The sequence below is a fragment of the Varroa destructor genome, unplaced genomic scaffold, assembly GCF_002443255.2.
Source record: "Varroa destructor unplaced genomic scaffold, Vdes_3.0 BEIS01000001.1, whole genome shotgun sequence".
In the NCBI taxonomy this organism is placed as follows: Eukaryota; Metazoa; Arthropoda; class Arachnida; order Mesostigmata; family Varroidae; genus Varroa; species Varroa destructor.
The window spans coordinates 33167415-33188783 of NW_019211454.1; the positions used below are offsets into that span (position 1 = coordinate 33167415).

Here is a 21369-nt window from a genome sequence, read left to right on the forward strand (position 1 = left end):
ACCCAAAAAGTGCAAAAAGACGCAGTAAATCTCGAGAAGACTAGCCGCTAAAACTAATCTGACGACCCAATTACAAATTAATTTTCCTCTTCAGAATGGTCGTTACCGTTTGTTTCGTGTGTCAAAAATAACTTGAATAATTTTGGTCAGTTTTTGAGTACTTTAAATCTAAAACCCAATGAGGATCGATACTCCGGTTTGCCTCATGAAGATTTTCTCGATATTTTAAGAAACCGCATATTAATCGGCAAAGACGCAGGCCGTTGATACTGGGCGAAAAAGAGTTTTCGATTTTGGCAAGGGCTCGTGCTAAGGAATTGAGTAACAGCCCATTTTCATTTAAATTGCGAAAATCATTGTTTTTTTACCAAGACGAGTTTGTTGTTCTAACAAAACTGGACCTTCTAGGACCAACAATGACGGACGAACGTATGCCTGTCACGATGAACTGCGCGCCCAAATCTGCCCCAATTTAGATGTCATATTCTGCAGAATCGCATTTTGTCCATTCATTGGGTATAAGTAAGATACAATAACAAAAGAACCTTTAATACATAATAATTGATGAAGAGCGTTCAATCAGTTGACAATTACTTTTATTTATATTATTGTTATTATACCATTATTAATTTACATCATGTTTACACTGTTGCGTTCATATGTGACTGCTCGTTAATTCCTCTTTGTAATCACAATTGCATGCGCGCTAAGTGCATTAATAAGTGCAGGCAAATCATTGAAGTTTGTTAGTAGCGCAGTGACAGAAGAAGTTCGAAGGTAATTCTGTTAAAGGCAGTTAACCGTGGGCCTTGTGTAGTAAATTCCTGTCGATACTTCCACACACAATCCAACGGAGCCATTAAGTGTGCGCAAAAATGGAACTTACGTCCGTCGTGTTCTGCTTTCTGCATGAATATTTTCAGTAGTTCCTCTGTTTTCTATCTTGCGATGCTACGTTTGGATTTAAAAAAATCTTGATTCGTTGGTGCTTGACCGCCTCCTTTCCTATAAGAGTAATAATCAGACTAACGCAACTATTCTATCACATGTTGCTCACTTCAGTCTATGTCGCTAAACACATTACTACGATTTGCTATATCATAAGAAATCGTAATAGCAAATCACCACGTATGTCAGTAGCGACGAAAAATAAAAACGTATAAAATGAATATATTTGTGATATATTGTTATATAGTAGGGACATTCAAATGTACGATCGTTACGATCGAGTACAGTCGATAAAAACTATGTCTACAGCTTTTTACGTGGAATCAAAAGACGGGAAAAAGAGGTACTCTTATCGTCTTTTGTCTATATAGGGATATCCTCATAACTTACAATATCAGTACAAGTAGGTACTTAAAGTTTGTTTCATTATCTGACTTCGTATGACCTTGTTGAACTGAGTTGAGCTGTCTGTATAAAGCTTGTCAATCATATTGTATAATAGCTTGTGAAATGAGATAGACAATGATGCACATTAGACATAATGAATAGAATTAAATAGATAAATGCTAACCAGTTTTCTTTTATCTAGATACTGCCTTTAATGTACAAAGGCACAGCTTCAGATCATCTTAAAACCGGCAGCAAAAGAGCAGCACTAAATTGTGGTAGTGTGTGCCACAAGTCCAATTATTTCACCCCCAAAACAAACTGGTTATATCGCATACGTTATCGTTAGATGACTCATTGCCCCATCTATACTCAAGAGAATCACAAGTCATCTCTACGACAATCCAGTGGCCGATTCAGCGGGACCTGCGCAACGTTGTCTGCAGGAGGAACAAATGGAAGCATGTCTAACGGTGGCGAGTTCGAACGTTCCTCAAGGCTGCGCACCTGTGCTGGACATTCGAAATGAACGCAGTGAAATACCTGCAAGACGAAGACAGTAGTAGTACACAGATACTGTTATAAAAGAATGCGAATTAATGCATTTTCGTTATACACATAAGTTATATTTGTCACTATCTTTCGGAAAATGGCTAACAATACAGAGTTACGGGAAGACTCAAAACGGGACTGGAGCTTACCTCGTTCGCGGTATTGTGCGTGCCAATGATTTTGATAAAGACCACGGGTAATGGTTCGAAAGTCAAAATTTGCCAGGAGCGGCACAACTGACCCGTCCTATCGGCAACGCGGGTCCATTCCTTCTTGTCAACAGATGTCTCAACGTAATACGAATAGGACCTCGTATCACAGTCCCACAGCAGAAGTCGCATTGAGTCAATCATATATGGTTGTGGCAGCTGAACCACTATATAACCGGAACCTAGTTGATGACATGTGTAACCCGAGTCCCAATCGTAGTCGGTGAAGTTTCCATTGATCAACGTATCCCGCGACCGACTCACGCCCTCAACAACACAAGCTTTCCGCTCCACCGACGCCACATTCTCTTCTGGTACAGATATGCCTTGGCTCAATTTGAACGGGTTCGAGCTGTACATTGCTTCGAGTGATACTAGGTGAAAAACGTTATTAACAGCGTTATGGGTGCCAACGACACGAATATAGCGTACAACTCGAGGATCAAAGTACAGCTTCTGCGTGGAGCGGCACAGGTACGTCGAATGGTCAATGATGCGACACCAATCTGCACGGTTCAGCGAAACCTCAATGTAGTACGAGTAAGAACGTGAATCTTTGTCCCACAGCAGCAACACGATATGGTTTATGATAAACATGCCGCCCAGGTCAATGGTGATCCCATTTTCATCTTCGATGTTATGTCGCGTAAAACCGCGGTCGCCGTCGTAAGAGCGTTCCGATCTCGGCTGAAGTAGTTCCTGCGGCTGTTCGCCTGTTACCACTTGTGCACCGTGCTGGGGTACGGCTATGTTCTCGTCAATGATCAGTTGGCCGCGATAATTTAAATCTACGTCGAGGCATTCTTTCTTCGTCTTGATCGCGTCGAGAAGGCAATCTGCGCTAAATAATTTCGAGTTTCGAACCAAGCCAAGAATATCACCAGTATCCATCAACGGAAGACGAACTTTCTCGAGTATTTCTGTCATTGTTCCTTCGGAGACAAGCTCCTCCTTATCAACGTACCACCGATGCACTGCTTCGAAAATGTCTATTTCCTTGGCGTAAAATGAGTCACGTAAAAGCATCTCATTCAAAGCGCCAGCCGACAACTGAAGAAAGGCATCACTGTTCAAAATTAGCGCAGCATGCCGGTCAATAAAGCGACAGCATGTCTTTGATAATTGATCGAGACTGTAAAGTTGCGCCTTATCGTACACCGCACAGACGTTACGCACAGATAGGATTTCCTGAAGATAGCGGCATATCGCACCCTGAAGCGCCTCGAAGCCATACTGATGCGCGAGCTCAAGCATGTCGAGAAGCATATCCTCTTTAAGACCACTCAAGGAAAGACGGCCGGTGTATATGTAGCGCAATAGCAATTTAAACGCCTTTAACGGAGCATCCGGAAGTTCGACCTCTTTTTGGGTAGATTCCCGCATCCCTCCATAGAGAAGAGCCCTACGAATTAATTAGAATATTCATATGATTTGAATAGTTGTTATACAATAAAAATAATCGGTAACTAAAAAGCCGTTTAAGAATGGTATCGCAAGCGCCAGCCCACTTTTTAAAATTATTACTACTTGAAATAAAAATATGGACCAAAAATTTTAGATAAATAGTGCATCCTATATATACGTTGAGCGAAAAGTCATACTGTCGACAAAACTAGAGCACAAGATATGTGGTACAAATGATTCGTTGCACTATACACCTACCGAAAGTATTCGCAGCATGAGGCAAGTACAAGTCTGTGCGCCTGAAGACGCTCACCCTCGACCACGAGGGTGATGTCCGAGTAATTCGCGCTTGACAGCAGAGACCCGATCCACTCAGAGAGGTGTGATGCATGGTCTACCTCCGAGTGTCTTAAGGAGTCGCTCTGGTCGCTCATTGTACCTCTATGTGGTTACGGGCCACGTATTCCTCCCACCACCTTAGCCTATTCTTCTGTTCTTAGATTCTATCTGTCTTCCCCAAGCACGCTGAGACAAGAACAGATGGCTTTGTTATCCCCCAGGAGCTCTTCAACGTCTGGAATTTTCGGCCTACAAACAAACAAGAGCTGGAAAATGTATTTACATTTAAGGAGGCTGCAAAACGAGATTTAAAAGTGCGTCGCAGACTACTATGTGTGCTTCGCGAAACGTGCTTTCTAAAAATTATTCACGATCTCTTTTAGAGAAAGTGTTCTATTCCATGCATTTAATAAAAAAAACATACAGCAATAGTTCGCCCTTGAAGATATTGTATCCTTCGCTTGCATGTAAATTCACGAGCGAAGCACTGATATCTCTGTAACAGTATTAGCCTCGATTCGCTAGGCCGCAATAATATACATGCAGATTAACAAAAACTATTAAAAGTTTCGAAACCTGACATCAATGTGAGGGCTCGTTGTAGGATTAATCTAATCAAACCGAATTGAATTTCATTAACAACAAATGAAAAAATGAGTGTGTTAAGGCAATTGTTGTTTGGATAGATACCTGGCTTTAGAAGATATAGCCCGGATCTTTTCTTGAACTTTCTTACGAAACACACACAACGGTGTCATTCTCGTAATAACCAGTGGTAATGTGTTGGCACACTAAACTTAAGGACACATGATGTAATCTAAGTTCAAAGCAACATTCAAAGCCAGGCATAACGGCACTAATGGGTCTAAAATTAACAATTTTTATAATGTGTGGTGTTGTACTAGTAATTGGTTAGAAAACTAAGTTGTACAAGCGACGGAAAATAATGCTTAGTATTTTATTTTGAACTAGCAAATGATAAGGCAGCAATAACAGACAAATTATATATCTTTTCTCTGTAAAGATTTCTTTAAATCACCGAAGCCAATTTTAATTGCATTATAACTAGTGGCCAGTGGACTTCACGAAATAAGAATGGTAAGGAGCGGTTTTGTTAGCTCGTATTATCAATTATCATAGTAAAATCGTTTTAAATGTGGAGTTACTACTTTTTATTTTTCCTATTTAAGCAAAAGTAGTCCTATCGAGGAGGCAAAAAAGGTTCGACGTGGCCCAAAACAATATCATGACTTAGTTGGGAGACTTACGCAACACGGTATACATTGTTTGAAAGATAAAACCTTCAATGATCCAGTAAGTAGGCAAGAAACACCACGAACTGCATAAAAAAAAAATGATTTTGTTGACGAACCTTTTACCGTAACAAAAATATTCTCGTGACGATAACGATTCTACCCAATTTAGGTATACAACTAAACAGTTTAACTTAGTTACCAGCCTTTAAAGACATATATATATATATATATATATATTTCGGCTGGTATATATATAAGGGGAGTACAACATACAAAATATTTCATTATAATAATTAATTATAATTTCAGTCTTCATTTACAGTATTTGTAAAACTTCCTATATGAAATGCTAACTTTCCTTCTTAATGCAATAGTTAAAATTTTTTGCGTTTCTAGCCAATAAGCTTCTTATAATGGTGGGCTCTTGATTCACAAACGCGATTTCTCGTTATGTCGCTTTTCTGGCGTAGATTGTCTCTAAGGTATCTTCACAAAAACTCATTCGCGTCAGGTCGGTGGGTTGAGCAGTTACTCTACCGTCAAAAAAGATTTATTCAAGTAAATTATGACGTACATTTTTTGAGACATCCGGTATATATTTACCACCTGCTGCTGTTTACTAGACTAACATGGTACGAAGCATTGTCACAAATCCAATATAGCTTTTTTTGGTACTAATCATGAAAATTTGTTTATGATCGAATCAATATCTTCACTCTCGAAATGTCAAGCGCTTATTTTTATGTAGAAAAATACATCAACGATCATGAGAACCTGTTATATACATGTTATACAGTTGGTACATGCATCTTTTCCCAGAGGTTCATAGACTCGCTGCAATTCGTTTTCAACAACGTATTTCGTAGCGTCTTAGTTCGTAGTCACATGATGGGTGTTTGCGACGCATACATGGCAGGTACAAGCTCAGCTTTAGTGATGCTGTTAATTTAAAATTAAATTCTTCACCGAGAAGTCTTAGCGCGATCAAAAATCTGGTTGCCACTTTAGATGAACAGAATATTTTGGAAACCTAATTGGGCTACTTTGGTATCGGTGGCAAAAGAATGGCATCGTGCCACAAGCTGTGGCACCGCTGCATTAAGAACGTGAATCGGATACGGAAAACAGCACAAAGCAAACATTGATTAACCTCGTACATTCAACACGTCCGTGCTACTCAGGGTAACCGGTCAGCTTACACAAATGTATAGCCTATTATCGACTGTCAATAGCAACACTACTCATAGGATATACATATAAATTAACATTATTTGAATAGTGTGTATTGGACAAGTCAAAGAGAGCGGGTAAACTGTGATTGAATGCTCAAGGTTCCAGCAGCTGTAGCAGAAGCATCACCATCCAACCCAGATGGCTGCCTCCGGCTTAGGGTAATAAAACGACTTCAACCTTCAACTCACTTCCGCCACTGTTTGTTATCACGGATAACTGAACTTCAACAGTAGCCATTTGCACTTTGTAGGTCAGTCCGTACGTGCTGCAATACCTGTACTGCTGCCTATGAAGATCCCGCAAAAATGCAGCGTTGAAAAATGTGGTCATTGTGCTTGTCTAGATTTATTTAGATGACGTGACTTCGCCTCTATCTTGCTTCAATATTGTCAGATCTGTCAACGTTACTCAAAATTTTCTCAGGCTTCACTAAGCAAATTAGCTTACTTTTAATGCCGCTGGTTTATTAAGGATGAATGGGCGCCACTAAGAACGAATTCGTATAGGGAATACACTGATATTTCACCCGGCCGTAGTCACTCACATACGCTCATACAGGAAGATCAAGTGATTACAGCTAACACAATAAAGCAGCTGTAGCACAGAAGCATTAAACGGTGGATGATAATGTGCACACATCTACCCTGCAACATTGACTTCGCTGCTGCCGATCGACGGCTGGAACTTCATTACAGATCATCGTTTACATCAACATTAGTAACGATGATGGGGGTATGTAGCAGACGACTACAGCTCCGGTGGACCATTGAATTAGTAGCAATGTAGCGTTCAGCAGACGATAACTCAAATGAGTCAGGCCTCTGGTTGAAAGAAACCATGGAGTTGCTGCTTCAGGCACCGCCAACGACAGTTTACATTTGGGCGATCAGTGAATGGCGGCAATTTTAAATTTTTTTTTCATAGTTGTTCATGCAGTGGTTAAAGAGTTCACCGGCTAAACTGAGAGACACATTGTGGTATAGGTTCGAATCGGGCGTAAACACACTTCGTCTCGCGCCGGGAGCGGGTTGTCTGAAGTAATGGTTGATCGCGTAACGTCTGATCATAGCAAAAGGGTATTCATAGCTTTCGTAAGTAAAAAAAAAAAGGTCAAAATGGTGTAGTGGGACACAAACCAGTCTCAAAATAATGCCGATGGTCATCGAGAAGCGCAAATTTGCTTGCGTTCATGAAATCTATGCCATGAATTACTAAATCTTATCTAAAAATTTAAACTTATGCGCAAGAAGATATTAAAAAGATATTTTGAGTTCTGCTGTATATCCTTCACATATGGAAATCCTCTTAGATATGTGTGGACAGACACACTACTGGTGGATGTTAATTTAACATTTGTAAATGGGTTTATAAAGTGCTTTGAATTTTTTTCGTTTTGGAACCATGGGTAAACATACAAGGTTGAATTCTTATGTGCTGTTAGAGTTCGAAAGCAGACGTAATTAGCATAGTAAAAATTGTTAGATAATATTACCAAGTAATGTTTTGTAAATTTATTTTTAATTAATCAGTCATTGACTTTTAACTGGTTATTAATGCTGGCATGCACTCAAGGAAAAATGAGCTTTTTTCTTCCTTTCTTTGCTTTTATATAGCAAAAATGCATTATATTTTATAGTGCTATATTTAATTCATTAGGTCACACAGCAAAGCAATTGGCTATTTTTATGCATACCATATTCTCAAATACCGTATCATTTTGATGCACCATCGTGAACTAACTGCTCCGTAAGCACTACCGGTAAGCAACATGAGATCACAGGGCTTCCTAAAAATCTGAGAGTAGCATATGCAAGTCATTCGAATGAGCGCAGGAGTTTCTGCAGTTTACAGCAGGTGAACTACTTTCTCAGGTATAAACGGCGTTCTTTTTATCGAAGAGAGAAAAAGCCAGCGCTAACTTGTATTATCACTATTACTTTTTGTGTCCGCAGTCTTGATAAAAATAACAGATCAAAATGTGACAGTCAAAATTTTCCAAAAATGACACTTGTCAAAATCAATGGGTAACTTGCCTTTACCGTACAAAGGCGTCTCTATGTGAGAGCAACATAGAAGTATACGATTGGTGGATTGAACTGAATCCCCCAACAGGAGTTGCGTATATTCAATTATATAGGGATGTGACAGCTGAATGATTATACAGCCGTAAAACAGCTTGCCTTTTACAGGTCCTAGAGGTGCAGCATAGTATGGTTCTTCAAATGACACTAACCAGACATTTAATTTTTCGTCAGGAAAAGACTTGTCATCAGCAAAAGGAAAATGTATGTTTCGAACCTTGGAGCTTTTGTCAATTATGATAATAGATAAAAATGACATTTTAACTTCTTGCTTTTTGTTAATAGGTAATAACTAATTTTTTAGGGTTGTTTCAACAATAGTTTATTGATCCTAACTGATGGAAATGTTTTCTTACATCTTTATCGAATCTTTCAGATCATAGTTTAAAAATTTGTCCACGTGGTTACAACAGCCGGTAATCAATCTTAACCTGAATTCTGAATCTGCCAGTGTCATTCTAGTGAATCGTGCCTTTCCGCGTTCTGATGTCCTCACTTTGACCTTTTATGCTTACGTACGTGTATTATCAAACCGACTGACTTTGAATGAGCTTATGGATTGCATTTATTGACTTTTGACAGTGATATCATTTGATTGGCCAAAAATCGTTTTCTATGGTTTATTGTCAACGCTAACTTGTGTATTATAGGGGAACTTTCACCGTCCAGAGATAAGTAATTATCTCTTAGTTACAAAGCAAAACTCACATTTAGGACCACCCGAATTATCGATTTATCCTTGGTTTCTCCGTCCTTTGTGAATATTTACATGCTATAATTTACTGCTCAGTTCTGCTGTTACTTTACAACTGTTACAAAAATCACTTTGCTTAGCCAAAATGCAAAAATAGTCTCCTTTGTTTTTCAGTGGACTGTTTATCACAGTCTTATGTCGCGTGAATGTCCCGGTGATGCGGCGGTATGGGTAGCGTGTGTGCCTACCTTATATAAGAGAATGTGGTGATGTGGGCTTCAATCCGTCATTAGGACGCTTCGTTTTGTGGTGAGATCCAATGGTCTGATAGAATTAATTTGTAACTACACGTAGAGCTTGAAACATTGCGTTAATACGTCCGAGAATTACCAAATTAATTACAAATTACGCGTCATCGTATTAAGCGATAACTTGATAGCGTTTGTTCAACATTTAAATCACTGATAAACTAAGGACGTAAGACGAATCAAAGGATGCCGACCAAACTTTACGTTCCAACCAACCACGTCCATAGATGTATAATAATTATACGAATAACATAGTACGAAGTCGTAATTATGAGTTTTAGGTTTTTATTGCTGATTAAAAAAGGTCTCACATGAGAGACCTTATAGCTCTTATGTACAAATAAAAAGCGGGGTTTCTGTTATACATATTTATATATAAATCCCGTGCTTATGTACAAATGATATTCTCCTGGCGGCTTTTACGTAATGAATTCAACTGACAAGAAACTTCGTGTGCTTCAGTTTGAGCTTAGTACCGTTATGTATCTGCAAGTATTTGTTTAATCATAAAAGCGTGCTGGAAAAGCAAATTCATTGGCAAAGTCGCTCTTGACAGAGGCTTGAAGTATCGCTCTTAAAAGGCACTGTGAAAGCTGTGCCATACAAGAGAACAGGTGATAATTAACTGGACCAGCTTTTATAGTCAAATATGCAATTGTCTGATCCGCCGCAACGTCAAATGCAACTACCCCATTACGATACAATTTGGACTATGCTGGGAGTCATCTGGGGTTGACTCAAGTTGTGCCGATGACATATTGTGCGCAACCCATGGAGAGAAGTTTTTTGTTTGTATCCCGTATGTTTTTGCTTATACTTCTTTTTGATGTAAGTTTTACCTCGTCGATTTGTATCGAGCGACGAAATCATATACATTGATGCAAATTATAACTATTAATTAAATATAGACGCAGTCCACAAACTCACGTTTAACGATACGATGGACTTGACTGGCTTCCAGCTGCTCAATTGCTTGCATTTGTCTCTGTTATTACAGCGAAAGAGATGCTTAGCAGCAAATGACTACTACTCTTCATCATCGTAACTCCACGATCTGCAGTGGTACAGATCATCATTTCGATAAGGCTTTATTGCAGGGAAACACTAATCACTTACAGGCGGCAAAGGCGGATTCAAAGCCTGCCTTAGAAAGTTGCTGCCACATCGGCCTCGCTAATACTTAAGAAAGTGGCGTGCGAGCTGATGATCAAAGTGCGTTGATTTTTAAACCTCATTTATTTTGCTTTTCTTTATGCTTTTGCTGTGTGTTGGAATCACTGAAAAACTTAACCTTGCTTAATAACTGAGAAACTTTTTGTAAGACAAGCGAACAGTTTGTGGATAAAGAAGTTTAAGATCAGAGAACGAAATTGTGTTAACTGCTTTAAAATAGTTCAATTGTACTCATTTTATGAAATTTCCAGTAACACTACAATGTATCTTTTCGATTTCCTTCTTTCCTTAACAAGCATTATTAAAAGTTCGGGGTGCAACTTATTTCTGGTAGAATGAAGAACTTCCGTTTTTAATATTTCTAACGCATGTTTTGCTCTACGGTCTAAATTGCAATGAGCACAGGTGTCAAAGCATTTGTTTAGAGTGTGTACAAATGTTTACTCTGGGCTAGGTATCATGTTTGGTTTATAACAATAACTTGTTCGAAGCGTATGCTTCTTTCATTTAGCTGTCACAGCCATATTACGTAAGGAAGCCTGCAATTCAAGTGAAGTTAGACGTTTCCTTGCACCACTCTTCAAGGAACGCGCTATAAGTACCTACCTAAAACTTTTTACGCTGCTCTGTACTTCTGGACCTGGATCGTCCCTGTAATCATAAGTGGTCGCGGCAGTGATATTATGGCCCAGTGCGTAAGCTGAAACCTAGCATTTACTGGTGCCCCCGACGCACAAACACCGTTTTTCGGGCATTGCAAACTACACGCAGTTAGTATCAAGACAAATTAGTTAAAAATAAAGTAGATACAAGCAGTTCATAAATGTACTTAGAGCATTATGCTGTAGGCATCAGGTTATCGTGATTAAAAAATCCGCCATTTCAAATATTTAGGTGTGGTGATTCACAATTCAAAATCGACACGAAGCTAATTGTAGAGCAAAATTGCGAGTTTACAAAGGCTGAACTGTTATCCTACACGGTTGATCCAGATTAAATTTCAAGACTTAATAACATGAATCTATTACCTTCGTTTTGCTGTCATTAACGGTAAGATAATAAGTTGGCAGAAACAAATCCCCGTTCTTTAAATAATAAAAACGCAGCATTTTATTCGAATTTCAGCTACAAATTTGTTTATGTATCCGGTTTATTGTGTATTAATCGTTCGGTCCTCCGATGTTGAAGAATTCATCTAGCCATTTTTTAAAACTTTTTCCATCGTTAAACATACTGCTCGAATTTAATTTACTAGTAATTGGAAAAAGTAATCTATCGGTCTTCAAAATACGGTAAAGGCAAGACAAGCTTCCACTGAAGCACTTGCAAGGCGCTTTTAACGAGTTTTGTCACGTGGGCTTCGCTGCTGTACTGGAGAAAGACAATTTGCTTTGTGTATGGGATTTGCTCTGTTGCACGGCCACGTTTACTCGTTGCAACTAAACCATATAGCACACCTTGTCGATCATAATGTTTTTTCAAGTATTTCTCTGTTAATAAGATGTCCAGCCAACGTTATTAGATACAGAACACGGTCGTTTTCTAACGAAAATCTGTTTCAATTAGCTGTTTAAAGATATCATCCTAAGCCAATGATTCTTTCCTCTGCTCCATATTGAAACAGAGACATCATTTTTCGTCAGCAGCGACAATTCTGTCTGGGAACCTGTATTTGTGACCGTGTAGTGCTTGACCCGGCAAAATGTTGAAGGAGAGTAAAATGCAATTATTCTTCCTGCGTTTTCTTTAGCTCACCGAGCTCTGGGACTCCTATTTCTTGGGTAAACCTCATCGAAGAAAAATTACTGTTGGTAATCACACAACCATAGTTGATCTTTTCAGTCAATTTGGAATTGTCTGCGGGCTATATTTTTTTAGAAATGCTTCCAGGCGATCTGCATGTACTTTAGAAGGTTGGCTGCAACGGGGTGAGCCTCTACGTCCAAGTTGTAAACCAAGACGAAATAAGGTAGACATTAAGAAGTAACTTTTTTTTGACAGCTCTTTGGACTTAGAATTGATTTAAAATTCGATCCAACACACAACGAAGCCGAAACGACTTTATACAGAAGGAAGAGCACAATCAAATGGTACATAGGAGTAAACAAGCAGTGGAAACGAAAAAGAATAGGGAACATTTAAATAAAGTGGATATTACTTTTTAACCAACTGGACAGACAGGTATATTTCGACGTATATATGGCTACAAAAGCAGTCTAAAGGCGGTGTTTATTTGTCAGGACCTGCCAAAAACTGCCGTTATGTATGATCTGGTTGCATGTGCGTTCTGCGCTCTTGGATGACTTCTTGAACATTCCACTAACCCTTTCTTTGTCAAGGTAATTCTATCGGTAATTTGAATTTTTGTACTTTTGACCGATTCATATTTCAACCTATGTTACTGAGTCATATTTAGTTAAATGACTCCTAAACGATGCCCTTATCACTAATGTTCTTCCATTGCAGCATATATTATATGCTATATGTGTATAAATGTATAGATAAGAGCATATGTAACTTATGATATAATGTTAGAGTGTCTAGATATTTAAATAGATTTGTACTGAACCGCTAAGTTGTTAACATCTTTGAGATTATTCGGTTAAATATGGTGCTGTTTGTCCAATGTTTGGTTAAACAAGTACTTTCTTTTTCTAACCATACGTTCAGCGTTTTCAATAAATAGAAAGAGCACTGTTTTGCAAAACGATGATTATTTCTGTCAAAAATAGCGTTCCATAAAGTCAGCATACGTATTCCTCAGACATTATTCTTTGAAGAATAATTATAGGTTCTTTGCTTTTGTTGTAATTGTCCGAAACTTTTCTCTCCAGGACGAGAATCATCCCAAAATAGGTAGAAGTTCCAAGTGCCCCTCTAAAAGCATTTGAACTATTTTTGACTTATATATGTACGGGTCAATTGTTCTTGAGTGGACTAGAGAAAAGCACACTTCTGGACATTCTTGAACTTCCTTATTAACATGGGCTTACATTGCTACAGGTTGCCGCTTCTTGTTACCTCTTAGAAATACGGTCAGTACCTAATGTATGCATTGTAGACGACAAAGCAGACTTTTACCATCTAGAACAGCTATCATGGATCGTCACGCTGTCAACATCTTGAAAAGTGAAGTCTCCCCTTAGTTTTAAAAACATAAACGTGTTTAAAGCCATGTACCGTGGTACGTCGACAAAAATGGTAGCGCCTCTTCTGAAATTTTTACGAAATACTTAATTAACTTTAACTGCCGTTAATAGGCATATCCGATTTGCTGGGTCTGGTATGTCGTCTGAAATTATTTTGTCCTGATTGTCTCCTTAGTGCCATAACAATTAAAAAAGAGTAAGGATGCAGATGTTAATTATCAAAAACAGCTGGTCATTGAGAAAAACGTGGCCACAGTGAAACATAGGGCCAAAGTTCTAACAAGTAAATCGCACCATGAGCTGCTAGAGCCAAAAGCGCTTCGTTCATAAGATTCGGATGACACCTCTAGGTGGTACGATATTGATGATGTAAACGGTATCACGGTAGAGTTAGTATACATGGTCATCATTAATCATATGGTTCTTTTGCTGTGGGACAGAGGTTTGGGTTCATAATTGTACTACGTGAAGGTGTCCCTAAATCAAAAGGATTGGTGCCGTATTATTGATTATTCGACATTTTTGTGCTGTCCCACACAGAAACTTTGAGTTACGTATCGTATGTTGCGTCGGTTTGCTGGCACACACAACACTTTCAACAATATATTCTCTCCTCTATCCTATTAAGCACTATTCACGGAAAAGCCGTTCAAGCTGAGCTAGGGTAAGACTAGGGATTGTGTGCCACAGAACAACGTAGTAGAAGTCGAACGGAGAACTTGCGTTGTTGAGGGTGTGATTCGGACACTAATTGGCAATTTCAGTATCTATGATTAGGACTCGGGCTACACATGGCACCAGCTGCCCTCTGACTCCGTTGTCTTAAGACTGCCGTAGCCTTATGCGATCGACTCAATTTGCCTTAAAACTGCGACACGTGATCCTTTTTGTTTAATGTAAAGACCTCCGTCAATAAATACAAATGGATATGCTTTGCTAATCGAATGAGTTCATGGAAAACTCTGACTATCCAAGCCTGGCCTGTCATGCTCCTCAAGATGGGGATCAAGAATGGGAATGCATTACATAGCATAGGACGTGAGTTCCCTTACCGTAAGGTGGAACGCATGCGAGTTGGTACATTCGTATTTGCTTCCTACTTTAAGCGTATTAATTTTGAGATTATAATCAGTGATAGTCATATCAGTCTTTTTAAGAAGTTTTACCGTCAATCCAAAAAAGTTTTCTTTATTTATCATCTAAGTACAGTGTTTCGAGTGTACGTTATTGAAGAACAATAATGAGAAGAATTTTTCTGACTAAAGGCTGAAGCATTATACTTATGTTTCTAATATTTTTGTTTGTGCCTTAGCTCTGTGTTCCATTATGTGCATTTCGAATGCCTTGCCCAGATGCGCATCTCGGGGGACTGTTCGCATTCTGCGCCCGCCGGTCGTTACTTCCTAAACCATTCGTTACACAAGTCGCTTAAACAGCTTGCACAAAAAGGTCGACCTGAAGATCTCATGCGAAAATGAATTATATCAATTATCGACAATGTTTTTTTCCCTAAAAGAGACAAGTACCGGTAATATATTTAAATCCATAAAACCAGATTGTACTTAACGCTGCAATAGGCAGCCATAGAAAAATTGATGGAAAAGGGTAAACTGAAATACAGCTGTCCAGATGCCTATTGTTCCTAATCATGTCTAGGGGAATTCTTAAATATTTTAGGATGCTGTTGTAGCAGCGCTGATAAAAAAATAAAAACGTAGGTTCGAAACTGATAAGAATATTGCGCTTTCATTATAGCCTAAGGATGCAAATATATGTGTATCTTTTGCATTTACTTATATATGAACCTAACTGCAGTCAGTTAATTAGACTACTCGTCTGTAATGAAAAATTCACAAACGAAACAAAAGTAGTGGTCCCTACCTTGAATTAATTCGTGGATTACTTGTAAGGGACAAATGGTAAATTGCATCCACATTGGGTTTTATGTCATAAATGAAGCCTTGAAAGAGTATTTGCTCGAACTTATGTGAACTAGTTTCATCTGTATGTGGGCAAGATAGCGTAATTGTTGCAGCTTCCCAAATCTTTTAGGAAACCCGTTCGCCAACCTGGCGTAAGAAAGTAATTACTGACGGTCTTACTTTTATTAATACAACAACTTGCACATGTGCTGATGCTTAGTTAAAAAAAATAATGTTTTTTAGAAGTTCAGATTGATCCAATTATTTGTAATTAGTACTTACCTACTTATCGAGTCTCCTTATTCAATCGCCCAGTGGAGTTCACATCATAACGTGCACCTATGGGTGTATAATATTATGTATAATATGTATAGCATATAGTATTAAACGTGTCTCAATTAAACGTGTGCATATTCTGAGCGTATTTGCTAGTAAGTTCCAACCAGCCACTGGCGACAAACGAATTGCTAAATTTTTTATTATATCAAATCTTAATTTCTAGCCTACATAATATCTATTCATAATGTTACAAGCTTGAGTTTTCTTAACCGTTTCAACGATAGTTAAATATATCGCAACCAAACAAAGCTGGTTTATATAAAGGAAACAGCGAAATATAATGCTATGTATTTGAAGACTCTCAGCCATCGTCTTGTGCGCACAGTAGAGTGAAGGTAGGCCTTTAGGACTGTTACCAACAATAGTTCTAGTGATATGCTCGATGATTTGCAAGGTCTTCAGCAAAGAAGTTACTAGGACGATTTCATGTGTCTACATTACTTTCATGTTTCTTCAGCCACGAATCACTGTTTGACAAGTTCGATTGTAATTCTAGTTGTTTCTATGAGGTGTTGTTTTTATACGGATTACAAAATATCTTCCATTGTAGCTATCAGCTAGCTAACCTCGATGTCGTTTATGTGCGCATTTACCGTAGAAACACTTTTAAGCGCAGAGTTAAATCATAAACGCACCTCTGGTTAGAAAAGTTTGAGTGAGGCGTGCCGTTATGAGCGACATTTATTAAAGGTAGGCCGAAAAATGGTGAAAGAATAATATGGTTTCTTTGAAATAACATTCTAGATACAACATTTTATAGAGCGCATAGAAACATAATAGGGCGCCATGTAAATTCACAGCTCAATTGTTAAACATAAATTTATTCTTAAGCGCGTAATGTCCTTCCTACGTAAATATCTATGTTGCTGTGCGATTTGTGAATGCGATTTCATGCAGCCTGCTGGGTGTACCGGCCCCATTAGGCGTTGAAAGTACTTTTAACGCCTGAAATATGTGCTTGAGACCTGTGTGCTATCAACTGGAAAATTTAAGGAATTATCAGACTTGATAATGAGGCATATAACATTCAACCACGAATTTAATTCTGAAGCAATAATCACCTAGTACTCAGGCATGGAGAAGTCAAATATAGTTACATCGCTGTGAGTTTTCATCTAGATCTATATATAGGTCACCAGGAAGCAAAGCGTTACTGCCAGATACACGCCTTTCATATTGAATTGTAGTAGGGCAAAAATGTCAGAGATGAATATCTTAATTGCCAATTATCTCTAGCTAAAATAAGTCATGATATGGGGTAGCGTGTATGACTCTTGTTTTTTTTTTAAACACAGAAATGCAGAAAAAAACTTTTTAGAAACGGGTGTTTTATGAATAACCTGATAAGATATTTATGATAAGATTACTGACAACCGGCGTTAGTCAAGAATAGTCTTATCGATAATCTGTGGCAATGTTAAATAAAACGATTTTATGTAAATTAATAGCTATGATTACTACAGCAGGCGATACCATTTTCGAAATAACTCCCACAGGCAGGGTAGTGATGAACTGAACTCTTCTAGAATAATGTAACGTTTTCAGATTCAATATTTAAAATGCAACAGCTCAAAATATTCAGTTGTATCATTGGAAACAGCTGGAAATTGTATTATTTGGCTTAATTCCTTCCCTCCGTAATAATAGTAATAGCTTAGTGGGTAACGTATTTGGCCGGTAATATTAGAGATACGTTGTGATTTGGGTTCGTACCCCGCCATAGACAAACTTCGTTTCATGCTAAGAGCCGGCCGTTTGATAGGATGGCGAGACCAGACATAAAGATCGAAACACAGAGGAAAGTCGTAGCAATTTGTTGGTGAACAGAAACCTACTTGGTGAATAGTTACATGTCAATGGGGAATCCTGATTTAGATAGTTATTATACCATATGCTAAAATTGTCGTTCTTATGTACTGCTTGACGATGTTATATTATTTCTTGACGGCAAAAACCACCAGCCCAATAAACGCAAATCATATTGGAGAGACATTAAATACTTTACTTATATTCACAGTCCACCCGAACGCGCAATTAGTGCAAACGTTTACTCACAACTAGTGTCATTTAGGAACTGAGTAATACAAATTAGTTTTCGGGGTTCGACACTACTCGATGCAAATGAAGGTAATTAAGACACAGCATGTGTATTTATTACTTTTCTACATGACTTTTCTAGGCAGCTATCAGTAATAGTAAAATTACTGCATTATGGTTCTATAATTCCATTCAACGAGGATATCAGGGAGTATCAAAATACAAATGCATGTAATACCTTTAAGATTAATTAATACGTTTATTAAATATCAATTTCCTTCAAACAGATGGCACAGAGTAAAAAGCGGCACGATGGAAACAGTTTTTCCATTAAGTTTCGTAAAAACTATAAGCAAATTACATGAAACGTTACTCTTTAGGAGCACCGATATCTCAGGAGTTACTAGCTTTCACAGAAGTCTTGATTGAAGTTTTACAAAGACAAATATTGGTCTGTTTTTAAAGATGGACGGAAAAGTTGGATAGGGCTCACATTGGGTACTATTCATTTGTCTCTCTTGCTGATATAAAGGATTTTCACGTTGCTTGAGGCTGTCTATTAAAAATAATTCAAATGGTCCACTATGTCGAATAGGAATGGTTTGAATATCTTATGTGACTTCTTGTGAATCGATTGTCCATTTGTACGTGAACAAATAAAATACCATGGTACTCAAATGTTACGGCGAATGAATCCATAGAACAGTCAGCAGTTTTCGCTAAGCAAGAAAATACTTCCTTTATTTCATGATGTTTCATTAGGCTGTTATAAGCGGACCTGATGGGCTTTGAAATTTAATTACCTTGAATTAGTTGGGCTGCAGAAGTGATTTTTAATTATGTGTATACTCTCCTTTTCTACACAGTTGTCCCAATGGTCGGGCAGCTTTTGGATAACTATGCACTAACCATTCGTGTCCCCATACATAATTTCTCTAACTATGGCATCTCGAGTTAGATAGTGAGATATGGTTATTCACCAGCTGCTTTTATTGAGACATAGAAAGCCCCGTGATCATGCGGACTTAGAACGAGAGGGTAAGCGCCATTTTGTTGCTTAGTCCTTTCCCTGTTGGCGGTAGACATTGCGCCAGACGAACTTTTTGATCGTTAAAATTCGGAAATTACACGTAAAATACATCATACGCATAAATTGGCCCAAAGTAAATCGGGATCCATTTTGCTCTTAGACTTTAGGCCCTGCTTTTGTGTAAAGTCTCCTTGCAGGTTTTCAACACTCTAATCTCCATTCTTCGAACGTTTGTATTATCATGATTGGGGTGTCTTTGTATAATATCTTTACAAATCTTTAAATTTCCGCAGCGCTGTAGTCTTCAAAGAATAAAAACTTAACCCCTGAGCCTTAGTTTTAAGTATAAAAGATGTTTTCCTTTTGTAAACTGAACCGGTTTTCTACTCACAAGTTCCTAGAAGAATGAAATATTTACCAGCCGAATTTCGTTTGTTACCACGTAGTGCAGACGTTATAAAATTCGAGTATACCGGATTCGTTTGTAACAATCTAATACATTTTTAACACAAATAGATATCCATGCGCCACGCCAGTTAACGTTGACCCAATCAGAGTTTTACTTTAGTTTATTTTGCTTCCTCAGGTTGTATGGTCTCAGGTATACATGTACAGTATGCTCTTCAGGAATGCTTAATAAGTTTAGCAATCAAATTAATGGTTAGCTTTCGTTAACAATTTTGTTTGAATTCGGGTTTTTTTTTTTAATATTTATTAAAACCAACATTTAAATTGCAAAGTTCTGTATATTTGTATGACTTCTATGAGTCAACAAGTAGATATCTGGAGCAAAGCATACGATATTATAGATGTATATACAGTAGGTGATAGTGCTAAACATTTTTGAAACATTAAAACTAAAACTGGGATTCACCTATTTAAAGAAACTGTCCTTGACAGATTGAGACTCCAAGCTGCCACTCAAGCCTACTAGCGTTCTTCTTTCAAACTGCTACGCGAAGCCGTTGTGATTGATCTTTTTCACGCAATATATCAACAAATTATGTCTTTGCAATACAAAAAAATAAAGGACCTTTGTCTGTAACAGTCATCAGATAAAATTGTCAAGTTCATTGATGAGCACGCTGAGCAACCCACCGGCTGCCCCTCAACGCTGTAAAAGACAATTTGTGAATCGTTTAAAATTGGCGCATACGGCATGTTTAAAGGTGTACGCTGCTGTTACCACGCTCAGAGACAACATGTTAGGTTTGCAAAAATAAAAGCAACTCTGGCCTAGACTTTTCATATGTGATACCCTCTAGCGGCACTTCAGCCTCGTTCTAGACTAAAGTGTTTCCGATTCCAACCAATTTATTAATGCCACTAACGTCTACCATCGCCCGCGTTTGTCTCTACAATTTAGTCGATAATGAAACTTTGGCAGAAACAATGAGTAGAGCTCGGGTTATCAACAGAACATTGGAATGGGTACTACTGTACTGAACAGTAGCTTTAAGCGTTAAAGCTAGAGAATGCACATTTCACGATATGGCAGACAAAAACGGTATCACTGTCGAATTGAAAGGCCAGTGTGCGGATCAGCGACACCGTCCTGCATTTGCGTGACTAAAATGCATAGAACAACTGGATAGAAGTCGTTAACTATTTCCTACATCACTGCCCTGTACCCAGAGATTACATCTTAAGACCTGCGTCCTTCGTATCGTCGGCGCTCAACGAGCTCAGGCTGTTTCGTCTCGTCTTCTTTGAAACGCTGTATAAAACCAGACCTTTAGAGATGCGAAGTTTTCGAACCCCAAATGAACGTTACAACAATTCGGAATATCATTAGCTGCAAGTACTTGCCTACAACCGAACTGTAAGCTTGAAGGAAACTTTGCAGCTCTCAGCGGCCTGGGCAAGAATGACGTCCTATTGTATAAGCTCGAAAATAATTTAGATCCAGCTGCTACATCTGTACACGCTTAAATTCTCTAATTTAGTACGCGGCCGTACTTCCATAAGATATCGACGTAGAAAAAAAACCAAATGACAGCCGAAGATAAAAGCACGGAGCGTGCTAGGAATGGCAGACTTTACTCTTCGTGTCACGGAAGTCTATTAACGTAAGGATCAAGAGCACTAGGAACTGGAATTAACTCGATAAGAAGTACACATTTTTTTCAATTTTGTTTACATAAAATTCATAACAAAGTAATTCATTACAAAAAGCAATAGCTCATTTCGTGTGCTTTGCGCGATTTATATGTGCGTTCGTGTAAAGACTGAATTTTCATTGTGTTTGCTTCCCGCGAATAAATGTACATACAGAGTGAAAATAATAGTAATAATAATAATAATAATA

At 38.2% G+C, this 21369-nt stretch overlaps 1 protein-coding gene and 1 long non-coding RNA gene across 13 annotated transcripts; one reads left to right on the forward strand and one right to left on the reverse strand.

Annotated features, from left to right (window-relative positions):
* Positions 1 to 579: 579 nt before the first annotated feature.
* On the reverse strand, positions 580 to 7014 carry LOC111255304 (BTB/POZ domain-containing protein 9-like). Of its 7 annotated transcripts, XR_002675418.2 has the most exons (5): positions 6776 to 7014; positions 3759 to 4105; positions 2037 to 3498; positions 1520 to 1878; positions 580 to 1005 (listed from the first exon to the last, which is right to left on the reverse strand). XR_002675418.2 is itself a non-coding variant. In XM_022817122.2 (4 exons), exons 2-4 carry the CDS (start codon positions 3932 to 3934, stop codon positions 1717 to 1719), a joined length of 1800 nt encoding a protein of 599 aa, XP_022672857.1. In that variant the 5' UTR covers positions 3935 to 4088; positions 6776 to 7014; the 3' UTR covers positions 580 to 1716. The 7 variants fall into 7 exon arrangements, 6 of the variants coding, with proteins under 6 accessions (XP_022672857.1, XP_022672854.1, XP_022672861.1 ...); XM_022817122.2 differs by having other exon boundaries at positions 580 to 1878; positions 3759 to 4088; XM_022817119.2 differs by having other exon boundaries at positions 580 to 1878.
* Positions 6195 to 15453, forward strand: LOC111255305 (uncharacterized). Of its 6 annotated transcripts, XR_015318555.1 has the most exons (6): positions 7220 to 7419; positions 8786 to 8924; positions 9278 to 9412; positions 10409 to 10623; positions 11096 to 12923; positions 15046 to 15453. It is a non-coding gene; the product is annotated as an uncharacterized LOC111255305 (long non-coding RNA). The 6 variants fall into 6 exon arrangements; XR_015318556.1 differs by lacking the exon at positions 7220 to 7419 and adding an exon at positions 6195 to 6486 and having other exon boundaries at positions 10409 to 12923; XR_015318553.1 differs by having other exon boundaries at positions 10409 to 12923.
* The last annotated feature ends 5916 nt before the right edge of the window (positions 15454 to 21369 follow it).